Raw genomic sequence first — 14125 nt, 5'->3', positions numbered from 1 at the left:
GCAAGCAGTCTGACTGCAGGGTCAGAACTCTGAACCACTGTATATTATTGCCTTCATAAAATACTTCCCTTTATTATTTATATGCGGAATTTAGCCTTTAATATTTATATGAGGAATTAGATTTGTGAAGGCCTCAGCCAAATACTTAAAGGAAACTGTAATCTTACTTAAAAAAAAAAAAAGGTATTCGAGATTAGCTTTAAATTGTGCTTATCTGAGAATTCTGTTTAAATAGTTTGAAGCATTAGGAAAGTAAGTTTTGGAGTATGCCCAAAGGAGTAGGTGTTTCCTGGGCTTCTACAGAACCAGGACAGACCTTATTATACACTTCATTATTTTTTTAAAGATTTTATTTATTTACTTATTTGAGGTAGAGAGAGCAAGCATGCGAGCGCATGCAAGCCTTAGCATGGGTGGGGTGTGCAGAGGGAGAGGGAGAAGCAGACTCCCCTGCTGAGCAGGGAGCCCGACCTGGGGCTCAGTCTCAGGACCCTGGGGTCATGACCTGAGCTGAAGGCAGATGCTTAACTGACTGAGCCACCCAGGCGCCCCCATAACACACTTTAAATGAGTTCATTAGCTCAAGTGATTTCTAGACAGATTGCCAATAGGTGAAAAAATTTCAAGTTAAGATTTATATGCGGTAAACTGTATTTTGTGGTGATGACAGTGTTGCATAAGCAATATTACATATATTTAAGTCAGAGTAATTTTATTACTACTGTTCTGTTGAGACAAATATTATTTTAGGGCCTAAGCTTTTTGTTTGTGTTCAGTATCAGTATAATCTCCAAAAATAGAATTTAAAATACTTTGTTTTTATTAGACCATTCCTAAGGTACTATAATAATGCTTAGAGGCAAATACTAAATTGCTGTTATAGTATGGAGATGAGTAGTTGAGACATTATCAATATGAACTTTACTTTTAAATGATGGTATCAAGTCATTTTCTTCATTGACTTTTCTTGTTAAAAATAATTCCAGGCTGCTTGAGCCTCCACTGTTAACAAACTTTATTAAATGTTGAAGATAAATTTTTAATTTTAGTCAGGTGATAGTCTTAAGTCTGTCCATATACACACATGTGTATGGAATAGACTTAAGACTATCCATATGCATGTATATAAATGTGTACTCAAACATGCTGTAAAATGTATATGTTATCGGGCGCCTGGGTGGCTCAGTCGGTTAAGCGACTGCCTTCGGCTCAGGTCATGATCCTGGGGTCCTGGGATCGAGTCCCACGTTGGGCTCCCCGCTCTGCAGGGAGCCTGCTTCTCCCTCTCCCACTCCCCCTGCTTGTGTTCCCTCTCTCGCTGTGTCTCTCTGTCAAATAAATAATAAAAATAAACTCTTTAAAAAAAAATGTATATGTTATCTTAGGAAATGGGGTGAAAAATTTGAAAATTGTTACGCTCCTTAAGTCAAACTAACCTTGGACACTTAATGGAGGTCCTCTAATTATTTTAAATATGTTTACAAGTAATGCACTATAACTGGCTTCTTTGAATTAGTATAACAGTAGTAAATTCTGCCATGCATGTTGAAGGAGCTTTCAAGTAAGAATTAATGGAGTTGGTAGTTTTTAGTATATATACTTTACATTCAATGTTTATTAGATTATGGTGGACTATTTTAGAGAATAAGTTTGAAATTTAAACATTTGTAATATTTAATGCCTATAAATATTCAGTATTCAGACCATTCATTCTGTTGACATTTTCAGATAGTTTAATAGTAAAATTTGCCTCAAACTTATTTTAGATTGTAAGCTTGCTGTGCTAAGTTGATAACTCACTATCTGATTTAATTTTAGTAATAGTATAAATGCTAAATATTTTATGCTTTATTTCAAGATTTTTCTACCTGAATGTGTAACATTTATAATTTAATTATTAGAAAACTTACCTCCTAATTGAGATTTTAACATTCTGTTTAGAAATTATTTCTTAACATAAGTTTAGTTATGGGATTGTGATACTGGCAGACAAGTTCGGAAAGTATCCTGCTTCCAGTCTACTATAAAGGTAAAATCTTAAGCTGTTATTTTATGATAATAAAGTTTTTGTTTCAGAAAAAATGTTTAATAAGTTAGATGAAATTACTTTTGTTGGTTTTAAGAATTATTTCTTCCACACATACCTACAGTCATTTGATTGTAAGACTGGATTTTTGAGAGCTTATATATTAAATGTTAGAATGTTTGAATTTGAAATTAGATCAAGGGGTGAACATATAACAACATAAGGAAAAGGATGGTACCTAGTATGTTTCTTGTAGATAATTCTAGGGAGAGATGTTGCTTGCAGAATGACTATACCAGTAGCTAGTCTGTTTTTTTTTGTACTTTGAACTAAAAGCATGGATTTATTTGTCACTCAATCTATGCTTTTTTAAAAATTTTTTTTTTTTTTAATATTTTATTTATTTGCGAGAGAGAGAATGAGAGACAGAGAGCACGAGAGGGAGGAGGGTCAGAGGGAGAAGCAGACTCCCCGCTGAGCAGGGAGCCCGATGTGGGACTCGATCCCGGGACTCCAGGATCATGACCCGAGCCGAAGGCAGTCGCTTAACCAACTGAGCCACCGAGGCACCCCTCAATCTATGCTTTTTATAAGGTCATAAAGATGAGACAAATCAATTACTTCATTCCAAAGAAATGTTATGTGGCTAATTGGCTACTACTGTTAGTTTCACTCATTTTACAAACAAATAGTAGTTGGGGCTTGTTACATGTTAGGAAGTCTGCCCCATGTTGGAGAGGACTTGGTTACTTTGATTCCTACAGAAGAAATTACCTTGGATGTTCTTAGAAAGTGCCACTGCTTTTCAATAATGTCAGCAAGTTTGAGGATAGAGTCTTGTAAAATGTGATGTTTCCTTATTTGTTTTAAAGATAATTTTTCTTTATATTGGAGCTAACACTTTTTTTTTAAATGTAAAAAGAATTGCTGTGTGCCAGTAATCAAGGTATTTGATTTTTTTCCTAAAAAGCAGCATCTGTGGTAGACATCTTGTGCTACTATTGCTATTCTTATTATCAATTTAGTAGAGTTTCCAGAGAAGAAAGTGCCCAGAAATGCTTGTATCCAATTTAACAGTGGACTCTCTTTGAGGAAGTTATTAAAGTATTGATTTGATGAAAGTTTCTATGGTTTATTTGATCTGAGAAGATGCTTTTTTAAAATTCCCTAAAAAATATTCTTGCTGTTTGACAGAGGTCATAAGGTTTCAAATGAAAATACATGAGTGAAGGAATAGAGAATAGGAACAGGAGAAAAAGTTTGGTGTATTTTGGACAAATTCCTTTGGTGAACTGTTTATAGGAACTGATCATTAAGAGGTATCTTATTCTAGTATGGTGAAAGTACTTTTTAAAGAGATTTTACTATAATGTTAGTTAGATGGTTGTATTTACTCCTGCTGTGATCATGTTTCACATAAGACATTGATAAAAATAGCATTTCACTCATTTTATTTCAGTGTTCAGTTCTTCTTGAAGAGATAATTTATCAAATTCAGATCCCTAATAAATATAAGCAATACTATTATTTATTTTTTGAGCTAGTAAAGTCTTTATAAGGGTTCGTATTAGCAAGGAAATGGTGAAGCATTTTTATTGCTGTTGAGGTATAAATTGAAGATATTCCTAGAAGGCAGTTTGACATTATTAATGAAAATTTTATTTTTAGTTTTTAAAGATTTTATCTATTTGAGAGAGAGAGTGAGAGAGAGAGCACAAGAGGGGATAGGGTCAGAGGGAGAAGCAGACTCCCCACCGAGCAGGGAGCCCAATGCGGGACTCCATCCTGGCGGGATCATGACCTGAGCTGAAGGCAGTTGCTTAACCAACTGAGCCACCCAGGAGCCCATTAATGAAAATTTTAAAATGATTACATGAATTGACCCAGAGATTCTACTTACAGAAAACTCTTTAAAGAAATAATTTAAAAAAACTTAGGCAGAGATTTATGAATGGAAATGTCTATTGAAGATATATTTTATAACTGAATGATTGGCAGTATCCTAAATGTCTTACAGGAAAACACTTAACATGCAGTAGATAGATATGCTAAGAATGGTATTTCAGAGAATTCATAAGGAGTTTGGAAAATTCTAATAAGATGTTAAGTGACACAATTAGTATATTATCCTTAACAAAATACTAGCAAGCCAAATCAACAGCATATAAAGAGGATTATACATCCTGCCCAGATAAGACTTATCTCAGTCTAACATCTGAAAATCAATAACTGTAATATACCATAGTAAGAATAAAGGACAAAAGCATGATCATCTGAGTAGATGAAGAAAAAGCATTTTACAGACTTCAGCACCCTCTCATGGTAAAAATAGTCAACAAACTAAGAAGAGATGAGAACTTCCTCAGCGTAGCAAAGGACATTTGTGAAAACCCCAGAGCTAACGTCTTATCAATGGTGAAAGACTAACTGGATACTTTTCCCCCTGAGATCAGGAAGAAGACAAGGATGGCACTGTTCAGTGTTATGGGCAATAAAAAAGAAATAAAAGGTGTCCATGTTGAAAAGGAAGAAATAAAATTGTATTTACAAGTGACAAGATCTATATACTAAATCTTAAATTCATAACCAAAACTGTTAGAACTAATAAATGAATTTAGCAAGGTTTCAGTACACAATATCAATATACAAAATTAATTGTATTGCTGTACACTAGTAATGAACATCCAAAAATGAAATTAGGAAGAAAAAAAAATTAAAAACTAAGGAAATGAAATGAATTTACAGTAGCATCCAAAAGAATAAATTTACATAGAAATAAATTTAAAGAAGAAACGAGAGTTGCACATGAATAACTACAAAACATTTTTTGAAAGAAACTCTAAGGAAATGGAAAGTCATTCCATATTCATGGATCAGATTTAATATTGTTAAGATTGCAGCACTAAAAAAAAGAAAAAAAAAAGATTGCAGCACTACCCAAAATGATCTGCACATTGGACGCTGTCTCCACCAAAATCCCAGCAGACTTTTTTTGCCCTCCAGAAATTGACAGACTGATCCTAAAATTCATATAGAAGTGCATGGGACCTCAGAATAACTAAAACAGTTTTGAAAATAAAAAGCAAACTTAAGATTCAAAGTTCCCAATTTCAAAATTTATTACAAAGCTATAGTAATCAAGACAGTGTGGTACTGGATAAGGAGGACACACAGATCAGTGAAATATAATTGAGAGTCCAGAAATAAAACCTCACATATTTGATCACTTGAGTTTTGGCAAGGTTGCCAAGACTTTTCAAAAAGAGCAAAAATAGTCTTTTCAACAAATAATGCTGGGTCAACTGGATATCCACATACAAAAAAATGAAATTGGATCCCTGCCTCATGACGTATATAAAAATTAATTCAAAATGGATCAAAGATCATAATAAAAGCTGAAACTGTAAAAACTCTTAGAAGAAATATGGGAGAAAATATTTGTGATCTTGGGTTAGGGATCTTGGATGACACCAAAAATACAGTAACAACAACAAAAAAAGTGATAAATTGGATTTCATCAAAATGAAAAGCATTTAGGGGCACCTGGGTGGCTCAGATGGTTAAGCATCTGCCTTCAGCTCAGGTCATGATCTCAGGGTCCTGGGATCAAGCCCCACATCGGGATCCTGGTTCATCGGGGAACCTGCTTCTCCCTCTCTGTCTGCCTCTCCCCTTGCTCATGCTCTCTCTTTCTGTCTGTATCTCCGTGTCTCAAATGAATAAGTAAAATGTTAAAAAAAAAAAAAAGCATTTATACTTCAAAGGACACTATCAAGAATGTGAAAAGACAACCCATAGAATGGGAGAAAATATTTGCAAATCATATATCTGATAAGGAATTTGTATCCTGAATATATAAAGCACTCTTTTTTTTTTTTTTAAAGATTTTATTTATTAATTTGACAGAGAGATAGCGAGAGCAGGAACATAAGCAGGGGGAGTGGGAGAGGGAGAAGCAGGCTTCCCGCAGAGCAGGGAGCCCAATGTGGGACTCGATCCCAGGACCCTGGGATCATGACCTGAGCCGAAGGCAGACGCTTAACGACTGAGCCACCCAGGCACCCCTATATAAAGCACTCTTAAAACTCAACAATAAAAAGACAACACAATTAAAAATAGATACTGTGAGAGATACTTCCCCAAAGAATATATACAGATGGCCAATAATCATGTGAAAAGAAGCTCAACAGCATTAGGTATTAGAGAAATGCAAGTTAAAACCATAATGCAGTACTATTTCATATACACTTGATGTCTAATATCTGAGACAGGTAATAACAAGTGTTGATAAGGAGACAATGGAACTTTCATATGTTGCCGCTGAAATTGTAAAATGGTCTAGTTACCTTGAAAGTTGTTTGTTCATCAGAATGTTAAAGAGTTATCATTTGGCCTAACAATCTCACTCGTAGGTATTCCTATCTCATTGTCAAGAGAAATGAAAATGTATGTCCACACAAAAACTTGTACATGAATGTTCATGGCAGCACTATACATAATACAAAAATAAAGTAAATGTCCACGAACTGAGAATGGACAAATGTGCTGTATCCATATAGTGGAATATTATTTGGCAAAAAAAGGAACAAAGTACTGAAATATTAAACATTAAAAAATTAGACAGGGTAGGAACTCTTTTTTTTTATTATTATGTTATGTTAATCACCGTACATTACATCATTAGTTTTTGATGTAGTGTTCCGTGATTCATTGTTTGCATATAACACCCAGTGCTCCATGCAGAACATGGCCTCTTTAATACCCACCACCAGGCCAACCCATCCCCCCACCCCCTCCCCTCTAGAACCCTCAGTTTGTTTCTCAGAGTCCATAGTCTCTCATGGTTGGTCTCCCCCTCCCGATTTCCCCCCCTTCATTTTTCCTTTCCTGCTATCTTTTTTTTTTTTTTTAACATATATTATTTGTTTCAGAGGTACAGGTCTGTGATTCAACAGTCTTACACAATTCACAGCGCTCACCATAGTGAACTCTTGAAATATAAACTGCATTATTTTCAAACCTTTTTATTCCAGCAGCTTTAAAAGCAACTCCACCCTCTGCTTAGACAAGACCACCTTTTCTTTTTTATTCTTCCCTGTCACTCTTACCTTTGTGCTCACTCAGAGTCATGGATGGGCAGAGTACAATTAAAGGTGTGGACTTTAAAGTACTATTCAAGGTAAAGGACTTCTGTAGACTTGAAACACTCATTTTCCTAAGTTAAGGACTAGGAGCTATTAATTTGACAATTACATAAAAACTAAGGTCATATTTTCATTTTTATTTTTAAAGGAAGTTTGTTTAAGCCTTGGTTATTAATTATCTATTACTGAGTATCAAATTACGGAAAAACTTAGTTGCTTAAAACAGTAAATATTACCTCACAGTATTTGTGGTCAGGAATAAAGAGCAGCTGAGCTAAGTAGTTCTGGCTCAGTGTGTATTATGAAGTTGCTGTCATCTGAAGGCTTGATTGGGGTTGGAGGTTCCTAGGGAGCTCACATGCTTGGTAAGGTAGTGCTGGCTTTTGTCCAGAGGTCTCACTGTTTTGCATGTGCATCTTTCTCTATATGGCTGCTTGTATGTGTTCGCCATAGAGTGAGTGATCCAAGAGAGCTAGGAGTAAGCCACCATGTCTTTTATGACTTAGTCTTATAAGTCACACACCATCCCTCCTGCCACGTTCTATTTGTTAGAAGCTAGTCACTTAGAGCCCTCATTCAAGAGTGGGAGACTTAAGCTTCATCCCTTAAGAGAATGGTAGCAAAGAACTTGTGGACATATTTGAAAAACACCAGTGAATGCTTGAAATTCTAAACTGATTTACATTTCACATGAATTTTGCAGTGTTTAATTGTTCTTCAGAGACTAGATGTTTGGCTCTCTGGTGGGAATGACCTATGTGTGTGGAACCAAAAATTAGATCTCCTGTGTAAGACTGGTCACCTTTCTGATACAGGTAAGAAAACAAATCAAAGTGATTATGAACCATGATTGATAGGCTTTAAAAGACATAATGAATCTTCAAAGAGACTTTCCATGAATACAGAGGTTAATATAGGGGATTTTTCTTTTCAATTCTGAATATATCCTGTACCGTATTTCTCCAGTTCAGGTTCATGGTTGCGTAAAATATATTTCCATCTCAAATTGGAGGGAGATGACCCTGCCCCTCCTCTTGGCCTTCCCTTCTAGTCTAACAGCGTTTCTCAAAGTGGTCAAGAAAAACCTTTTCATTTATGCTCTTGGACTCTGTTCCTAAACTGAGTTTGATGAGCACATTGACACGTGGAATTAAACCTTTCTGACTTTATAATAGCATTTCCTTCTTTATTTGTGGGGTTATTGGACTTTGAATAGATTCCAAAGGATGACTTCGTTTTACAATTGGTTTTGCTATAAAGTTCATACATTGTGCAAACTTACTAATAAAATTCTGTTTTCTCAGAATTTGGTTGATATTTTTGGTTTTAACAGAAGAAAATCAGTTTTGACTTCTGATACCAAGGATCTTAAAAAATAAAACTAAAAACTATTCAGAGTAAAAATATTTAAGTAAAAATGAGTAAATTTGAGTAGTAACCTTGAAGTCATGTGATACACTGTTAACTATGTTTCTGAAAGTAATCAGATAAACCCATGGACATTGTAGAAAGAACATTATTAAGCATATCGATGTCTTAAAGGCAGCAGGAGCCCTGTGAATTTAATTTACAGTTCATAATTGGAACTAACTCATCTCCACATAGATACTATAAAATGTTAGAAAACTAACGTGATGTCAGCAAAACTAAATCCATACTGTTCTAGGATTTACAGTTTTACTTCTCCATTGAATGATCACTAGTAATCTTGGTGGTATCTAGATTGTATTTTCAAATTTCCTATTATGAGTTATAGCTCTATTTACATGTATATTTTCCTTTGTGTTTCTTACATTAGCTTGTGGCTACCTGTGAATTTTATTCCATGAATTATTAGTATCTATGTTGTGAAATACTGAAATCAGGGCTAACGAAAATGTTTTGTATGTTAGTATAAGGAACCACCTATTACTGTAGTCTCCCTTTCTTTTGCAAGTTATCTTGGAGTACTGCTAGGTAATCACAGTATTGCCCTATTTATCAGTGTCTCAAGAGATAGTGGAAACCTTTGAGAAAATCTTTTAGAAAGCTTTGAGAAGACCATAGGGTACCATTGGTGAGCTTTTTGTGATTTGGGTTTTCCAGATTACAGGATGCTATTGAATTAGCAGTGCTCTTAGACCTTTAGCTCAGGAAGCTTCTTTCATAAGGCTTACTTGATTTTAGGCTAGCAGGGCTTCTGGGGGCAGTTATTCTATATTTGGAAATAAGCAAAGATAGTCCTAGTACAATGCAATGGAAAGAACCTTGGCCTAGAACACAGGATATCTTTCCTTTTCCAAAAGCAGCATGTTCTGTGATTTGTGTATTAAGTTGCTACTTCTAGATTGCTGAGTTTCCAGTATATTCATTACTTGATAAACATCTTTTTATTCGAGTATAGTTGACACAATGTTACATTAGTTTCAGGTGTATAACGTAGTGACTTAGCAATTAGATGTTACGCTGTGCTCACCACAAATGTAGCTGCCATCTGCCACCGTACAGTGTTATTATAGTACCACTGACTGTATTCCTTGTGCTGTACTTTTTATTCCTGTGACTGTTTTAACGAGCTGTTTTCTGCATCTAGAATTCTCCTCTTGCTACCCCTTCCCTTGCTCTCCTGTCTCCTCTACTTTTTAGCTTGTACCACTTCTCCCCCTTTCTCCTCCTCCACTATCTCCTCCTCCTCCTTGAACATGGAAAAACACAAAGCATACTGTCAAAACAACTCTACATGGAGAAAAGATTTAGGTTAGAAATACTCCCCATATCCTAAGAGTGCTAGTTTTTTGATGGGTGGGAAGTTAAAGCAAATGAGTAGAATATTTTCCTAATTTGTATGTATTATAAATTACATATATATTTGTGTGTGTGTGTATAGATATAAATTTCATATATTTCATAATGGAAAATTAACTTTAATAAAATTTTTTTACCAGCTCATGGTGGTTCTGAATCTAATATATCAATTCTTTAATTCTTGCTGACAAATAATTGTAATGTCTTTTACAAAAGTTAAGGTTACCCTAAAATCATTTCATGATTCAGCTATAAAAAGATACTCAGAGAACTCTCTTACTCTTCCAGTAATACAAGGAATTTTGTGAATGTACTAATTGATTTTAAACATGCTATTTGAAAGCCATGTTCTTAGCTATTGATTGTTGTGACTTAACTCATTTACTGCCAGGGGGTCTGCTCAGGCTTTTTAAATTTACATTGAGGAAAATGCCAACTTTGCATCTTGTTTGAGCTAGCTATCTTGTAAATGATCATGGTGATTGTCCTAAGGGATTCCTGGTAAAAAAGTTGACCACAATAGTAAAAATGTTCAAAGAGCGTATTCTGCCCTTAGTAAATTAATGTCTTCTTTAGGTCTCACATACTTTTCACAGAATCATTTTCCATGTTTAGGTAAGCACGGAAGTGTGGTGTAGCAAACTATATGAGCTTTATTGTTACCACCACTTTTATGGGAAATGACTGACGTAAATCTGAGAATGTTTTTATTTTTGATGTCATCCTTGAAGAAAATAATTTGACCTTTGTTTTATATATATTTTTAAGGGATCAGTGCTTTGATTGAAATACCTAAGAACTGTGTTGTGGCAGCAGTTGGCAAAGAACTGAGTGAGTAGGACTCTTCTTCTATTTCTTTTTTAAAAAATTTAAAACTAGACTTGTATACACATGTTGGAGAGACAAGTTAAGTTTTTAATTTAAGGGACATCCGCCCCTGCCCCAGTGTTGGCCTCCTGCGATTTTTGAAGTGATGTGGAGACTGAGACATTTTCAAGACGTTGGGTCAGTTTTTGTTCTGTGCTTGATCTAACCCAGAGAAGTGGGAGCAGGGTAACCCTACATGTCTGATGCCAGAGAAGGCAATTTACATTCCATAGTCCTCTCTGTTGCTGGTCCATAGTCATACACTTAGCAAACATTTTAACCACGTAAAGCAGCTATCAACATTCTGGCAACTAAAAACTTGAGTTGGATGGTTGGAGGACGATCTTCGTGGAAATTCACTGAGGTAGCCACTATGGCGTTTTTGCCTCAGGAAGCCAGAGTGGGGCCTGTTTTCTTGGGAGGAGTTTATACCATTTCCTTCAGAGTGTAGTAGGGGACCTTCAGAGCAGAGGGAAGGGGGTAGCAAGAGGAATTTTGTAAATGTATTAATTGATTATAAACCTGCTGTTTGAAGGCCACTTCACTGTTGACTGTTGGCTCTTTCACTGCCGGGGAGCCCACAGTAAATAAGCCTTTTGTTCCCACTGCCTTTTGAATGGAATTTGGGTGTGAGAAGTGATAGTAATAGTAAGCATGCTGCTTAAAGGCTGCTTTTTTCTACAAGAATTTTTCTAATGTACCCCCAGAGGGCATTTGATGTTACTTGTGCTACTTTTCCCACCGACCAGACCTGAGACTTGCAAATGCCAATACGACGTGAGCTAATTGTTTACCATTTATTACGTGCTGTTTGCAGCCTCCATTGCTTTGTAGCCAAGTGTCTCTTTCTTCAACTGACCTTTCCATGTGTAATCATGTCAGAGGAGTAATTTTCTGGACCCTGTGCTTATCCTTTCTTTCCATAGAATAGTTTCAAAAGATATAATGCTGTGTTTAGTTTTCTCTTTTCCTTGCAGAAAGGAAGTTTTCCCACATTTTTGATGGAGCTGGAAACCTGCCTCGCTCTTCCCTGCCTTTCTCCTCCCATAGCCAGCCAATCACTTTGAGTTTTGCTGATTTTACTACCTAACTCAGTGGTTCTCAGATTTTACTGTGCATTAAAATGACCCAGAGTGCTTGCTAAAAACACAAATTACTAGGTCATACCCCTAGAGTTTCTAATTCAGTAGGTCTGGAGTGGGGCTGAGCTTCTGCATTTCTAACACGTGTTTTGGTGCCACTGAGGGTGCCGGCTGGGGGCCATATTTGAGGACTGTGGCTCTAAATATTTTGATCCTCTTCTTTCCATCTCACTACCGTTGCTCTGCTCCGTTCAGGCTCTCATCTCCCCTTTTGCCTGTTCTGTTGTGCTAGTCTCCTAACCTACCTTCTTTCCTCTCCTCTACTGTAGTACTTCTCCAGTGCCTTCTCTAGTTTACAGCTTCTCAGATACATTTTCCAGGAGGTGCCAGAGATGATCGATCTAAAAGGCAGTCTACTTCCCTGCTTAAAACCTTCAGTGGCTTCTATTGCCTACAATGGTCATTTCTACACTTTCAAATTTCTAACTAGTACAAAAGTGTTTTGCTTAGTAAAAACATTAGAAGCAAAAACAAAAAAATAAACTATCATTTACCGCCTTTATTCTGTAAAATTACTTTTTAACAAAAATTATGAAGAACATGATCTCAGCAAAGAATAGGTTTTATGCAGAAAATAAGTTGTAAAAAATATGTAATCTTAAAAATAAGGTTCTGCATTTTGTTAGTTTTATCATATACATAGTGCCATTTTTCCTTATATAAAAATAAATTTCAGAGGCACCTGAGTGACTCAGTCAGTTAAGCCTCTGACTCTTGATCTCAACTCGGGTCTTGATTTCAGGGTCACGAGTTCAGGTCCTGCATTGGGCTCCACGATGAGTATGGAGCCTACTTATAAATAAATTAATTAATTTAAAAAAATTAAAATAAATTTCATTCTGTAAATAGAGTATCTTTTGTATTTCCAGGACCCAATTTCTGCCCATGTTCTTGGTTTTAAATGTTCCATACCAATTTCTCTTTTTCTGTGTTAGGGCATGCTCCTTTCAACAGGAAATACAATTTCTTTCTTTCTTTTTTTTTTTTTAAAGATTTTATTTATTTATTTGACAGAGAGAGAGATAGCGAGAGCAGGAACACAAGCAGGGGGAATGGGAGAGGGAGAAGCAGACTCCCCGCCGAGCAGGGAGCCCGACGCAGGGCCCGATCCCAGGACCCTGGGATCATGACCTGAGCCGAAGGCAGATGCTTAACGACTGAGCCACCCAGGCGCCCTCTTTATTTTTTTTTAAGTATTTATTTATTGCATGTGTACATGAGTGAAGGGAGGGGCAAAGGGGAAGGGAGAGGGAGAGAATCAAGCAGACTCCGCACTGAGTGCAGAGCCGGACTCAGGGCTCAATCTCACAACCCTGAGATCATGACGTGAGCTGAAACCAAGAGTTGGATGCTTAACTGACTGCCACCCAGGTGCCCCTCAATAGGAAATAAAATTTCTGAGTGTACTGTGTGTTTCAGTGATTTTGAGGCTTTACTAGCTAAGCAAGGCTATCAGCTCAGAGACTTCATCTTGGTTCAGAAGACCAGGCTATTTTTTCTTAACCATTTTTTAGAATTGACTATTGCTTCCCTTTTGTCTTTGGATCTAATTTGTATTTGTTTTATTTCCTTGAAGTTATTACATGGGTGACCCTGTGAATACTTGCCTGTGGGGACCATATTTATGGATTCACTGAACAGTTTCACATTATATTTAGTACTTGGTAGTTTATAGAAACCTACTTGGTAGGTTTCCTTTTCTTGTCAGTATTTCAGGTTATTATTTCTTCTAGTTTGATTAAATAGTACATTGTCTGTTATTCCACAGTCCCAATCTCAGGGTGATTTAGTCGTATTCAAAGTATAAGTAGAATTTTTACACAACTTTGGTAGGTATCCAGAAGCATTCCCTTTGGATTTACTGAAAGACCTTCTTTTGATAGCCACTGTTTGAATGTGAATGGCTGTCAGGATGAAATAACTTGGCTAGAGATTTGTCATTTGGTAACATATTGTCCAGAGACATAGACAGAAATGTGGTATGATTTGTTTTCCAGAGAGGAATGTGAGAAAGAAGAGAAACATTAGTAATTAGCCACCACCTGGAAAGGATATGAGTTCTGAGGCCTACCCACTTCTCAGATATTAATCATCCTAATCTGTGAGCATCCATAGCATTTGGTACAGTGGCTTATCTACAGCACTTAATACATTGATCATAA

General features: G+C 36.2%; 1 protein-coding gene across 2 annotated transcripts in view; it reads left to right on the top strand.

Moving 5' to 3' along the window:
• The window catches only part of WDR41 (WD repeat domain 41), a 49416-nt gene that overhangs the window by 15550 nt on the left and 19741 nt on the right, over positions 1-14125 (top strand). Inside the window, exons 5-7 of one of the 2 annotated variants that reach the window (XM_035014702.1) lie at positions 1967-2029; positions 7892-7985; positions 10723-10785. In XM_035014702.1, coding sequence (XP_034870593.1) covers positions 1967-2029; positions 7892-7985; positions 10723-10785 — 220 coding nt within the window. Of the gene's footprint in view, positions 1-1966; positions 2030-7873; positions 7986-10722; positions 10786-14125 lie in introns of both variants that reach the window. The other variant, XM_035014701.1, reaches the window with a different exon arrangement.

Source organism: Mirounga leonina, unplaced genomic scaffold (assembly GCF_011800145.1).
Source record: "Mirounga leonina isolate KUSES-001 unplaced genomic scaffold, KU_Mleo_1.0 Mir_168, whole genome shotgun sequence".
In the NCBI taxonomy this organism is placed as follows: Eukaryota; Metazoa; Chordata; class Mammalia; order Carnivora; family Phocidae; genus Mirounga; species Mirounga leonina.
This window is presented reverse-complemented; position numbering and strand designations above follow the sequence as displayed.